The 14,527-nt window shown below is 38.5% G+C and overlaps 1 protein-coding gene across 4 annotated transcripts in view; it reads left to right on the forward strand.

Annotated features, from left to right (window-relative positions):
* FCHSD2 (FCH and double SH3 domains 2) overlaps positions 1-14,527 on the forward strand; it is a 223,353-nt gene that overhangs the window by 161,356 nt on the left and 47,470 nt on the right. For all 4 annotated transcript variants that reach the window (XM_073334756.1, XM_073334750.1, XM_073334766.1 and 1 more), the window contains one exon: positions 8,537-8,659. In XM_073334756.1, the coding sequence (XP_073190857.1) occupies positions 8,537-8,659 (123 nt within the window). The remainder of the gene's footprint in view (positions 1-8,536; positions 8,660-14,527) is intronic.

Below are 14,527 nucleotides of genomic sequence, written 5' to 3' on the forward strand. Positions count from 1 at the left end.
AGGAAAAAACTTTCTAACTATAAGGATAGTTAAGCACTGGAATAGGCTTCATGGGAAGTTGTGGAATCCATGTTCTTGAAGCTTTTTAAGAGAAGGTTAGACAAACACCTGTCAAGGTGGTCTAGATATACTTAATCCTCCCTCAGCACGCGAGGATGGACTAGATGACCTTTTGATGTTCTTTCTAGCCCTACACTTCTGTGATTTATATACCAGAATAATTTATTTTTTAAAAGTCTGAAAACTGACAAAAGTCCTGGTCCATCAGGTTTATTCCAAAATTATGAAGGAAGTGGTAAAATAGACCCGAGAACTGCCAGTACACAGTGTCCTCTTCGGAAACAACAGGTGTACTGATGTACTCTAAAGAAGCTAAGATGACCCATATATTCAAGAGAGGCTCTTAAGAAACTGAACCTAGAAGGCCTGAGTCTCCACTCTTATACCAGTGTAACTCCATTAACTTTAATTGAATTATTCCTTATTTATACCTAAGTTAATATTTTATATAAGGATAGTCATAAATAGAAATTTATGACTACTCTGAGGCTCTGAAAAAGTTCAGATAAGACAAATAATGTTCATTTGACTTTAGGAAAACCTTAAATACCATAGTAAACTGAAGCCATCGGGAAGTTACCTTTAGAGTGGATAAATGTTGGTTTTGTTATTGAGGGAGAAGAGAGCTGTTGTGAGGGAAAGTGGTTTAGGATGGAGGAAAATGAATGGATTGCAATGAGAATCAAAGAATAATTGTGTTAACTTTATTGCCATACTTCCAATTTTTGCAGAGCCAAATTCTATTGTTACATGCCTTCCTTTGTATAAAAAAATGAAGAATTACTTGTACAGACTAGAAGTTCATGGTAGTGAGTGGATTCTACAGTTCAGTTTACAGAAATGCACAATTAATAAGACTAGAAAACATACATTAAAATGGAATAAGTCCAATGAATAGCATAAACATTAAAAGGTAAAGGAGTATCAGGGAAAGGAGGATAAAACACATGACTTTCTGTATTATTTTATATAAAGCTGAACACTTTGGGAATACTGCATTACTGGTCATGTTATGAGAAGAAATGGCTCTTTGTCTATATAAAGAAAAGTTAGTCCATGGAATAAACAACTAAAGCAGTTTTTGAAAGAGTTGGGCCAATATTTGGAGAAAAGAAAATTGTGGAATGCAACTGTTAACTAAAAAGGATGGGTTTTCCTGACCTTCCTTCCTTTCTTTCTTGTTGTCTTTGGCTAACGTTCTCATGTAGTGCTAATCAGTATACTGCTAATGTCAGCCAACCCCATTGAGTTGTGTTGAATTCATTACTGGTGAGTGAGTTAGGGGATTTTTTTAATGACGACTTGATCATCCTTATTTTTCTTAATCGTTAGGTGATAAAATTTTGACAAATTCTCAATATCAGATACAGTACAAACTAGCCACCAGCACCAAGAACCGTTAACAAACTGTGACCCATTAGCATTCCTAGGATAAATATAAAAAATACAAAACAGGATTTGCCTTTTTTATATTAGACTTCTCACAAAAGGAGCTGAAGTGTGGTGCTAAAATTAACTGGTGCCTTAATCAATGTGCATATTAATCTGAGCAGTTCTAGCTCTTACTATATGTATAATTAATTCTCATCATCTTACGTTTTGCTGATCACAGACTTCTGTGCTTCTTGCAATACAGTTTAACCTTGCAAAAAGAAAAGGAGTACTTGTGGCATCTTAGAGACTAACCAATTTATTTGAGCTTAAGGTTTCGTGAGTTACAGCTCACTTCATCGGATGCATAAAGTGGAAAATACAGTGAGGAGATTTATATACACACAGACTATGCAAAAATGGATGTTCACTCTCCTTACAATGTGTACGGTAATCACTTAAGATGAGCTATTACCAGCAGGAGAGTGGGGTGGGAGGAGAGAAAACCTTTTGAAGTGATAACCAAGGTTGGCCATTTCCAGCACATTTCCAGGAGTTAACAAGAACCTCTGAGGAACAGTGCGGGGGCGGAGGAATAAACAAGGGGAAATAGTTTTACTTTGTATAATGACTCAACCACTCCCAGTTTCTATTCAAGCCTAAGTTAATTGTATCAAATTTGCAAATTAATTCCAATTCAGCAGTCTCTCGTTGGAGTCTGTTTTCGAAGTTTTTTTGTTGAAGAATAGTCACTTTTAGATCAGAAATGGAGTGATCAGAGAGATTGAAGTATTCTCCGACTGGTTTATGAGTGTTATAATCCTTGACATCTGATTTGTGTCCATTTATTCTTTTACGTAGAGACTGTCCAGTTTGACCAATGTACATGGCAGAGTCATTATACAAAGTAAAACTATTTCCCCTTGTTTATTCCTCCCCCCCTCCCCCACTGTTCCTCAGATGTTCCTCCTGGAAATGTGCTGGAAATGGCCCACCTTGATTATCACTTCAAAAGGTTTTCTCTCCCCCCACCCCACTCTCCTGCTGGTAATAGCTCATCTTAAGTGATCACTCTCCTTACAATGTGTATTTTTTCATGGTCTGTGTGTATATAAATCTCCTCACTGTATTTTCCACTTTATGCATCCGATGAAGTGAGCTGTAGCTTACGAAAGCTTATGCTCAAATAAATTGGTTAGTCTCTAAGGTGCCACAAGTACTCCTTTTCTTTTTGCGAATACAGACTAACACGGCTGCTACTCTGAAACCAGTTTACCCTTGGTTATCTGAAACTCCCAGATATCTAAAACTGGGTCACAATTCCCAAAGACATTATGTTGAAAATTCCTTTGATTATTGAAAACTACAACATCCGCCAGAATATTTGCATGATCAAAATTATGTCATATATTTAATGGGGTAAAGGTTTATTTTGTTTTGAGCCAAACACTGAGAAACTTTTGTCCCGCTTGTGCACTGTGCAGTTTAAAGGGGCTTGACCTTTTTAAAACTGTTAGGAAAGTAAAGGTTTAGGATAGTTTTAACTTGAGAAATTTAGACAGAAAATGATGAAAATAATATTTGTAAGTTTGTGGCACAACATAGGAGGTGAGTTGTTATTTATCAAGTGCCAACAGTGTGCTTGTACTCAAAGAAACATAAAGAAAAACAGCATGGCCCAGTGAATAGTGCATGCGACTGAGTCAAGAAACCTGGGTTCTGTTCTTGTCGTTTTCATTAACCTGCTGTGTGACATTTAGCAAGCCACTTCTCCCTCTGTGCCTGTTTCTCCTTCCACTTTTTCTTGTTTTATCTGTTTTTCCTGTAAACTTGTCGGGGCAGGACTTTCTCCAACTAAGTCTTTGTACAGTGCGTAGCAATGTAGGGCCTAATCTCATATGGGGTATTTAGGTGCTACACTAATAAAAATAATTAATAAAAAAAGGCACAGTCCTTGTATTCCGATGAATTACAATTTAGTTCGGATACAAACAGCGGATCATACACATATACATATGGTGTGCTGATCTGAGCGGGAGGGTGGTGTAAGAACCTAGCTTTGGTAATTTTTGATACACTGTACCTAAAGAAGAAAGACTTGGGCATCTGTTATATGAAAGTACCTTTATAGTTTCTTTATTATTAAACAGGAAAACCTGCTATACCAGCATAATGTAATACCACTGAGGTAATAGATAACGTACAAACACAATTCATTTTGTTTAGTTCATTTAAAACTTTTCCTTAAACTACATTCCAAAAATGAATGGATAAGGCAGGTCAAGGTCAGGTCTAATTTTGTTACATTACCTCCACCCATGTAAGGAAATTCTAGCTACCAACATCAATTATATTGTTTCCTGAACTTTGTAACAGGAAAAAAAAAAAAAAGCACAAATAAGTTGCTGAGTAGTATGGCGTATGTGACACCAACAGCCAAAAATAAGCAATTATAAATTTAAACTAGCATTCTATCCATGAATCATACCATTAATCCCGACAATAGGTATTGTCATATAGTTACCCTGTATTAAAAGAAAAAATAAAGATTTTTCTTTTAAAAAAGAAAAGCTATATTCTGTGTTCATTAAAGGGCTCAACACTGTAAACCAGTCTAGTGTCAATGGGCACTATGCAAGCTTGCAGGCATGTGTTGCAAATGTTATTTACTTGGTGGGGAAGCTAATATGGTCCATTAGGTTAATACACCTAAATTTTCATCAGCGGAAGCTTGTTCATATTACAAAACCACACACATTTTCAGCAATCTCTGCTCAAGATAAGATCATAATTAGAATAGCAGGAATGTTTCAAGTAAGGATTGAAATGGACTGGCAGAACTGTCTGGGAAGCCAAGTATTGCACCTGTTCACACTATGCCTGGCTCAAACTTTCTATTTGTCCCTTGGAATTTTAGGGGGAAAGAGAGAGTAAAAAATCAGGATACACTTTTCTGAGCTTTCTAGGAATGCTAATACTCTTAAAATGTTTCTGGTTCGTGATTTAATACTTAAATACTAGTTTTCATATCTAATATAATTGAGGCCTATGACTACTACAGTAAAAGAGACCACTAAATAAATAATTACTTAAATGAACATGAGAGATATTCAGCACATGATATGTCATTTCTCCTGTTACATTTTTGAATGGCTACAGCAGGCAAACATCCAAATATACTTAAAATATCTGAAGTTCAGTTCCACTTAAATCTTTGGGGAAATGTATAACGTAATATAAAATTATTCAAACCACTCACTACAACTTCTAACTAGAGAGAAAGAAGAATTAAAAGGAAGCTATGATATTGACAAATTCATGAAGTAAATTAGAACTAAGAAAATTCTTATCCTCTTTATTAGGAAGCCATTTAGAATCAAATATTCTAAAGTCTATTCAAAAACAGAATATTCAAAACATTCTATTTTTCAAACCTGTTTAAACATCTGTTAAATTAAAAAATATATAGAATTTAGTTAAGCAGTTTTTAAATTGTCTGATTCAGTGATATTTAATAGGGTTTAAATTTTCTCATCTTTAAGATGGCAGTTTATCTTAATGGAACAGATTTTATATTAAACATTGCTAGTGTTCTTGGAAAACTTAATTCTGCATTCTATAACTTGGTATTGTCTTGAGCCCTGATGATGTCAAAGATTAAGTGGGAAGAGAATCACCTGATGTCTTTTTACATGGGTATCCTCATTTGGTACACAATATTTAATGTGGTTTTAATATGATAATAGCCTGCTGAGATACAGAAAGGGGGACGAACACCGTGATTATGCAATTACTGCCGTGTTGGTTTTCATCTTCCTCCTGAAGCTGTAAAGTAGTCATTTTTATAAATATCTAGCCAGATTTGAATTGCAGTATTCAAGCATAACAGTCCCTGCTGTTTTAAAATAAATATATAGGAATCCTTATATATAGGTATTAAAATATCAATATGATATTTTTGAAAAGGAAATCTCATTCAATAGTTTGATCATGAGACTGGATATCTGGAATTTGACATGGGCTTCCTCTGCCTTGGGCAAATCATTATACTAAAATCTTAGTAAATGTTACTAAGATTAGAAGTGAGTTTTCCAGACACTACTGTAACTTTATTTTTATTGTTTTCTCCAAACTAGTCTTCATTGAGAGTAGGCTCCATGTCAAGTTTGTAAGTTCACCTATTTTTGCTGTATCTGTGTGGAAGTTTTTTAAGTGAGAATTTTTTTACAACAGGGAAAGCTTTTTTTTCTAGTTTTCCATAACTAACAAGTGACTGGAAGCATAGAAAATTCAGTCCAAATGGTGAACGGTTTAGAAAGTTTTGTGAAAAAAGGTTGTAATTATTGTGCGCATAGCTACTCTGCATAGCCGTACGTTCCTGTTCCCCTTGTCCTCCCTTCATTAATTGTCTTAAATTAGATGGCGAGTTCTTTCAGGCAGGGACTGACTCTTAGACCCAAGTTTGTCCACACACAAAGTTGTGCCAGTTTAACTATTGTCTGAAACTAATTGTCACATCCTGGCGTGGCAGCCTTGATCACAGTGGGTGTTGTGAAGAAAAACGTGTGGCTGGGGGGATAAAATGGTTGTTGAACAAGGGCAAGCTTGGGTTGGCCCATATCCTCTCAAGAAGCTTGCCAGCTGCAAGCTGCCTCCTGGTGTAAGAGAGAGCAAGGTGGCTCAGAAGTGGAAGCCATGGAACATGAGTCGGTCGGAGAGTTCCTGTGATGATGCACGTTGTTGAGTTAAGTTGCAGTCAACATGTTTGGCGTATGCTGGCCAACTCCATAATGGTGCACAGTACTCTGCTATTGAATGCAAGATGGCAAGAGCTGAAGTCCTTAGGGTTGGAGCATCCACTCCCCATGAAGAACTTGCCAGTTTGCTGAGAAGGTTGTTGCATGTCTTGACCTTTGCTGCTGTCTTGTTCAGGTGGCTTTTGTATGTCAGTGTTCAGTCAATGGTCACGCTTAAGTAAACTGGGTATGCTTCGTGCTTCAGCCTCTGGCCATTCATTATGATATTTAATTCCCTCTTAGCTTTGGCCTGGTGGCGGTGGAATGTGCTAGAGACTGTTTTGCTGGTACTAAGCTGAAGGCACCATGTCTTGCATTAGTCAGCCAGCTTTGCAGCGTCATCACTCAGGGTGTTCTCTAGCTCAGAGAAAGTCAGAGCCTGTAGCCTGCAGCAGATGTCATCTGCATAGATGAACTTCCGTGACTAGGTTGGTGGCAGGTCATTGATGTAGAGATTGAACAAGACTGGCGCTAGAACAGACCCACTGGGGTAACCCGTTCATCTGTTTTTCCCACTTTTCCACCTTGTTTGTTGACCCACATGCACCCTGAACCATCTGTCTTGGAGGAGCAGTTCGATGGCATCAGTAATCCGTCGTGGGAGGACTGTTAATATTTTAACAAGTGGACCCATGTGCCACACAGTATCATATGCTGCAGTGAGGTCAAGCTGATTATCTGTGAGTGCTAACCAAGTAGACAGTCTCCTGCTTCGCATGGGAAAGACACCCCTTGAAAAAGAAGTGAAGAGTCAAGTCCAGATCGAGTAGAGGGTCTTCTGTAGGCAGCACAAATCCAGAGCTTGCCCGGAACCTTTCACAATTCCAGAGCTGGACAGAGTGCTATATAACATCAAGTCTGGCACCGCTACTGGCTGTGACAACATTCTTCCAGAGTTCCTGAAACATCTTGGCCCACACACCCATTCTTGGCTGGCTCAATTCTTCACAAGGGCCACCAGTGAAAGAAGACTGCCAAAAATGTAGTTTGTCAAAAGTCATCGGCCTCGCAAAACCTGATAAAGACCCAAACCAGGCATCAAGCTACCTCCCAATATCACTGCTTTCTGTGTGTCTCAAGGTCCTAGAACACCTCATTTTACAGCAAATTACACCAGAGGTGGAGGACATCTTGAATGTCAAGCAAGCAGGCTTTTGACGAGGTTGAAGCACATGCAACCAAATACTTGCGCTAACCACACTAATAGAAAACTGTTTTCAAAAAAATCTGAAAACAGGCACTATTTTTCTAGACTGATTTAGTTAAACCGGTTTTAGAGTAGCAGCCGTGTTAGTCTGTATTCGCAAAAGGAAAAGGAGTACTTGTGGCACCTTAGAGACTAACCAATTTATTTGAGCATAAGCTTTCGTGAGCTACAGCTCACTTCATCGGATGCATGAAGTGAGCTGTAGCTCACGAAAGCTTATGCTCAAATAAATTGGTTATTCTCTAAGGTGCCACAAGTACTCCTTTTCTTTTTAGTTAAACCGATGCAACTTTGTGTGTGGGCATACACATTTATATCGGCTTAAAGAATATACACCAGTTTTAAGATGCTATAAGAATGTCTGTACACACACAGTTGCAGTGATTTAAATCAATTTGCCAACGTATGTTAAATTAAACTGGCACAACTTTGTGTGGATTAGGTTTTACAGTGTAATTTTTACAGCAGTTAACACAATATGGCCATTGAGGTGTGCTTTAATGTAATTAATAATAGTTTGCAACATGAATGATAGGCAGTGCTTTTGTGCAGCTGATATTTGTGTGCATGGATAGGTTGTGTGTGTGTGTGTGTGTATATATATATATATATAAAAATAAATAATGGACACCTGGTAGTTCTTGCTGTAGTCAATATTATCTGTATTTCAGATTAGGACTTCTTTATTTATTAATCGCTCCATGACAGCATTTAGAATGCTTCACGATAAAGTACATCCTCTGCAGTAGAAGCTACATGTCCTTTTACTTGCAAGGTCACTTACTTCTCATTGAGAACATATCTCTAAGCAAAATCATTTATCCAAACCTGACCTCAGCATTCTGCTATGGATACATTACATAACTGGATGGAAAACATATTTATTGAAATACACTTGTTATAGTGCTCTGTGGTGCCATCTAGTGGAATTAAGACAATGACTTTGCTACTATGGCTAGTGAAAGATGTTCACCCTTCCAGGCCATTCTGATTATTGTGTTTAAAGAATTTGGATTATAAATCTAAAAAATGAATATAAAGCAAATTATCCTACATACTTTTTAATTATTTTTATTTTCTACTTCTTCCCCTCTTTATACAGGCTCTTGATGGGAATGTATATGATCACCTTAAGGATTATTTAATGGCATTCAGCAGGACAGAGCTAGAGACATGCCAAGCTGTACAGAATACATTCCAATTTTTATTGGAAACTTCCAGCAGGGTAAGCCTTTTAACTGAATTATCCTTTATAGCTGAATAGTTAAAACATAAAGTAAGTTATTGGTCTTATCTTTTGGGCACTAGAGATTCATTCCCAAAATATATTGACAAATATATGAAATTCTTAAGGTGTATTATATTTCTGTTCATCCCTGTATTGCATTCAATTTGACAAAACTTCATGGAAGATTTCTGGGAAATTTCCCTGTTGCTGCAAAAGTACTGCATTCTCTTGAGTGAATTTGCATTCTACAGATTCTTTAGGATCTGCAGCAGCAATTGGGAAGTGTCCAATTATGTTCACACTACACACCTAGAAAGAGAAACTGCACTTCACTCTACATGAAGGTTTTGTAGCAGAATTAGTCATTTGTGAAACAATAGCCGTATGAAACTGCTTGGATCATTTTTTTAGTCACTGACTATCAATTTAAAAAACAAAACACCATAACATCTGATTCTTTTTTGGATTTGAAATTGGCCAATATAGAAAACGGATTAGAATCTTGTAATTCACATCTTTGTTTCTTTGCCCCAAGTAACCAAAATCAGAAATAGGGCTGGGTCATTTACAAATTCATTTTGTGGCATGTCAACTTGCATAACCTCCTTTCCTGCAAATCCTGAGTACTATTAAAGATGTCCAATAAAACGCAAGCCAACTAGACCTCAGGTATTATGGTTTAATTGTAATATTCCTTGTATGAGCCATTATCACTCATACAGGAACAGAGCATATTATTTATGCACCTCTGAATGTTGACTCAGATAGAAATCAAACTACATATTTCTTTAAAATCATTCCCCATTCATTTTGTTATAGTCGTTTTGGAGCAGTGAACTCACTTTTTATTAGCTGTAGAGTATAATGGACAGATTAAAAATGTACTGCTATATTCTAGCCAGTTTTGAGTTTATTTGGCAATTTCAGGGTAGAAGATGAAAATACCATTTAGCCTTCTGCAGACAAAGGAGTTTACTTTAATAATTTGCTTTTGTATGTATCATAGTGTTGCTTAAAGACATTATAGTTGACCTGTTGTTGATGCTCTCCAAAATTAGTATAATAGTTTATAGTGGCCACGTGTTTATAGAGTTTGTGCATATTAATTCATTTTTACAGTATTTTAGTAAATGCTTCATAATCAGAATGCAGGGTGCAATGCTTTGCTTTTTTTTCTCTGAATTGACTGTCTAAACTGTCATTTCTAAAGGTCGCTTGCATAGAAAATACCTTTCTTGTATTTTTTATGGAATTTAGCTAGAGAGAGAGCTTGTGCCAGCAAGCTTCTACTCAACCAGAAGTCTGTGGATACATTTTATTTTGTACAGTAACCATTTTCTGCATTGTATCTGGAATAAGTAGTTCTTTTTTCAGCCTCTCCAAGCTATCACAACACCTGGAGAAGCAACAAAAGAGTAACCACAGCAGTCATGTCTGAAAATAACTTCTACAGCTGCTATCTAGTTCTTTATGTTGGGGTTAACTCATTCTTTTCTCTCTTCCTTTTCTTTATGCTTAAACAGAAAGATTGTATTACATTACTGCTTTTTGTGTGTGTATGTGCTGGTGTGAAAATGCGATACGTTTGTTCTTTACATTTGTACAAGAACCTATCCAATACTAAAGGCCTGTATCAGTTATTAAAATTCTGCTGATATAAAAACTCAGCAGGTCAGAATGACAGTTAAAAAAAACCCTCCAAACTCACTGAAGTATATCTGCTCCCCATCCTCTTCTCTTCTCTGCCCTTCAGTGTGTTTTATGGGGGTCCTGGCAGGACTCAAACAGACCGAAGATGTGAATTCCAGAGCTGAGGGCATTTAACCAAAAGCAATGGGATGTATTTTTAAAATATTTCAAGAGCACCTAGAGCAGTGATTCTCAAACTTTTTTACTGGTGACCTCTTTCACATAGCAAGCCTCTCTGAGTGTGCCCCCCATTCCCGCCCCCCCCCCAATCAATTAAAATGCTTTTTTATATATTTAACACCATTATAAATGCTGGAGGCAAAACAGGGTTTGGGGTGGAGGCTGACAGCTCATGACCCCCCATGTAAGAACCTTGCAACCCCCAGTTTAGGAACCCCAGACCTAGAGCATATGAAAGTGCACCATTTTTAGCATTTCTATACATCAAAATAAATAAAAGTAGCCTGCCCTCACCTCTTAAGTAGTCAAGACCTTAACCATTTATTGTGTACTTTGACTGCCTCACCTGCCCTTTGCCCACTAATCCATCTTTGCTGGAACTACTACTAACATTCTAGACCTTTGAGCAGCTTTAAACAGCTTCCATTTTTTAAAACAAAAAGCAAAATCTGCTTAAAAAAAGTTTAATTCCTCCTCCACCTAAAACTGCAATTCAATCCTGGAGCAGTAGAAACTTTAGGATTCCATATCTTGTGACAATCACCATTCTAGATACGATGAAAAAGAAGAGATTCCTAGCCTTCCATCCTTCCTTCTTGGTAATTTTCTAAATACCAGACCTTAAACATACACATGGAAAAGATACCTTAAGTCATTTGTAGAGGTTTTCTAAAATTTATTAGTTACACCTTTCCGGCTAAATTGTTTTTCTATAGAATGGAGCTTATACATAGTTCATGGTGCTGTGATGTGTTTTGGTACAGAGGTTTTATTCATGCTAGTTTGAAAAGACCTGCATAACCTATAATTCAACTTGCTTTTTAAATGCCTGTTCTTACTCAAGAGTTTTACTTTTTGGACTTAAATTTTCCAAACTTCAACTCATTCTAAAGGTTAATTTTCTTTAGAACACTTTGGTAAAATCCCATTAGTTGTTTCTGAACTGCTGAATTTCTGAGATCTAGTTCTACTGAGAAGCTACACCAACCCAGATTGCAGTGTCAGTTTTATAATGTACACCAGTAACTGCATTATGTAATTGGTATTTCATACTGTCGGGTTAAGCTAACATATTCTAACCATTTGGCTTTTAGGAGGTGGACCAGAGAAAATAATATACTGAATTGTAATTTACTGCATCTGAAGGATTTGCATTAGTGAGGAATCCAGTTAATTTCTGAATTTAAAAATACAGGTTCATTTTGAAGTGTTGCTGCTGAATCCTGAAAATGTGCTGCTTAAAGCAGTCTCTTTATTTTCAGAAAAATTGCCAGATACACTGTACATAATGCCCCAGAAGTGTTTATTTGCTGGACATACAATCTACTGTAACAAGACAGTAATAGTAATATAGTTATGTAGTCGTCTTCTGTCATTCGTAACTAAATAATCATCCTTTTGAGAGGAACTCTCTCCTGTATGGTCTTGTTGAGGTGAATTTTTTCTTTGGAAAAAGTGATCCACTTTTGAGTTATACAAGGGTAGAGTACAAGTTGTTTTCTACATTGAATTAACTTGAAAAGCAGCTTTGTCGCAAAATTTCCAGTGTAGAATTTATGATGTCCTCAGTAAGGAATACTTTGCTAAAATCAAAAAATGTTGGTTTTAAATAGTTACGATGTTTGAAAATGGTATGCTCAGTATGTGTGGTATGGTCAGTCTCCAAGCCTCTATCAAGAATGGTATAAAGATGGACCAGTTGTCCTCACTTCCCCTTAATCCTTCGTAGACACTGCCTTTTTTTTTTTTTTTTGAATGTGCATTTACTAGATGATAAATTCAGAACAAGTGCATATGTAGAGTGCATTAAATCTGAATTAAGTGACTGGGAGACTTTCTGCCTGTCACAGGGTGCTCCACTCATCACAGAGATGGTGCATCCTCCTGCTTGTTCTGCGGATTAGCTCTGCAAGGCTGACACCCGTTCCTGCGGTTGCACGCTATCTCCCTGTCAGCCTGCGGCCCCCTCTCACTCCAAGAACTGCAGTGTCCTCTTCATCACTCGGCCCTCCAGCCAGGTCACTCAGCATTCCCCCCTCCCCCTTTCTGGGGTTTAGTCCTTCAAAGTGTCTGTCACTCCCACAGTTACTCAGGCAGTCTTCCAGTTCACTGTCCTGACAGTGCCCCTTCCAGTCAGTTCCGCTGTTCAGTCCCTGACCTTGCTGCTTCCTACCCTGCATTCCACAGGCTCTCTTCTCCACCATGATCTCTTCAGGGTATGCCACTATGGGGGCCTGGCCCAGAAAGAGGGCAGAGTCCTACTCTTCTGTGGGTTTTCTCCTTCCCTCTCTATTAACAGAGGGTGACCACCAACTTCCTGCCAGCAGCCCTTGCTGCTGCCAGCATCTTGGGTTTATACTAACCCAGCTCACTTCTGTCAGGTGAGCTTCCCTCTAATCCAGGCTCTTCACCTAGCCTATATCTCCCTCATTTGCTGCTTGATTGGTAATTGGCCCATCTGGCTTCCATTAACCCCTTTAGGGTACCCCATCACATGCCGGACTTGGCTCTTTCTGATACCATCTGAAAGGTGAGAGTGAAAGGTTAGTACTCTGCCTCCCCATCCCTCACCACCTTAGGAATATATCAGAAGGGGCCAGTGGGCCTTGGCAGCCTTTTGGCTGGATCTTCTGCCATCTTCTGGAAAGCCTGTGCTTTAAAGGATCCAGTGCCTGTTGAATCTCTGAATTCAAGATACCCAGTACGTTATATTTAAATGTGCAAGCTAATGATAAATACCGTTAGTCTGATTATGTGATCACAATATCACATGCCATGTAAATGACCTCACCCCAATGACGAATACTCAAACCCCCCCATCCCCCCGAACTGCAAATTATTCGTTCTCCAGTTTCAAAACTACCAACACCTCTCAGCTATAGAAGCCCTAACTAAAACTCTCAGCTCCTTTCAGGACCGAGAAATCTAGAACATACATATGTTTTAATGCAGGGGTGGCCAACCTGTGGCTCTGGAGCCATGTGCGGCTCTTCAGAAGTTAATATGCGGCTCTTTGTATAGGCATCGACTCCGGGGCTGGAGCTACAGGCGCCAACTTTCCAATGCACCAGCAGGTGCTCACTGCTCAACCCCTGGCTCTGCCACAGGCCCTGCCCCGACTCCACCCCTTCCCTCCCCCTCCCCCTCCCCTGAGCCTGCCATGCCCTCACTCCTCCCCCTCCGAGCCTCCTGCATGCCATGAAACAGCTGATCGGGAGGTGCAGGGAGGGAGGGGGAGGCATTGATTGGCGGGGCTGCCGGTGGGCGGAGGCGCTGGGAGTGGGGAGGGAAGCTGATGGGGGGCTGCTAACATATTACTGTGGCTCTTTGGCAATGTACATTGGTAAATTCTGGCTCCTTCTGAGGCTCAGGTTGGCCACCCCTGTTTTAATGTGTTCAGGTTAAACTGAATGTATTTAATTATGTAATCTGATCACACATTCAGATGTTAAAATGTACACGTGTATGTACATGTGACTTACTCTCATATTCAAATATGCGCACTGACATGTACTAGTGCACTTGGCTCCTGTAGGAAATAAGGATTGGGGAAGGTTTTTGGAGCTAGAAGAAGACTTCCGTTGGGAAAGGGTTTGGCCACAGGAGAAGAGGTAGATTGAGCCCTTGTCACTAGGGAAGGTTGGGTTGAGAACTCTTGTCACTTTAATTCTTTCCTTTCCTTTTTTAAGTAAGGAAATTTCATTAATGTTTTCTCTTTCATGTAACTTTGAGACTGAGAATATAATCACCACAAAATCAAAAATTTAGAAAAAGGATGGTTCAGAAAACAGAAGCATTCACTAGACCATATCTTAATGTTGCACTGTAGCCTTCTAATATAGAATGATCTAACTATGGAACAACACGGGCTTCCCTTTTTATCCTTTGTTTGGCTGATAATACATTTCTGAAAAAAATCTTCCTTTGGTCTCAGGCTAAAAGTTAATATTTTAGTTAGTTTAAGGAATGTCTATTTGGCTGGTTTAGTTATCCAAG

The sequence above is a fragment of the Lepidochelys kempii genome, chromosome 1 (genome assembly GCF_965140265.1).
Source record: "Lepidochelys kempii isolate rLepKem1 chromosome 1, rLepKem1.hap2, whole genome shotgun sequence".
Classification (NCBI taxonomy): Eukaryota; Metazoa; Chordata; order Testudines; family Cheloniidae; genus Lepidochelys; species Lepidochelys kempii.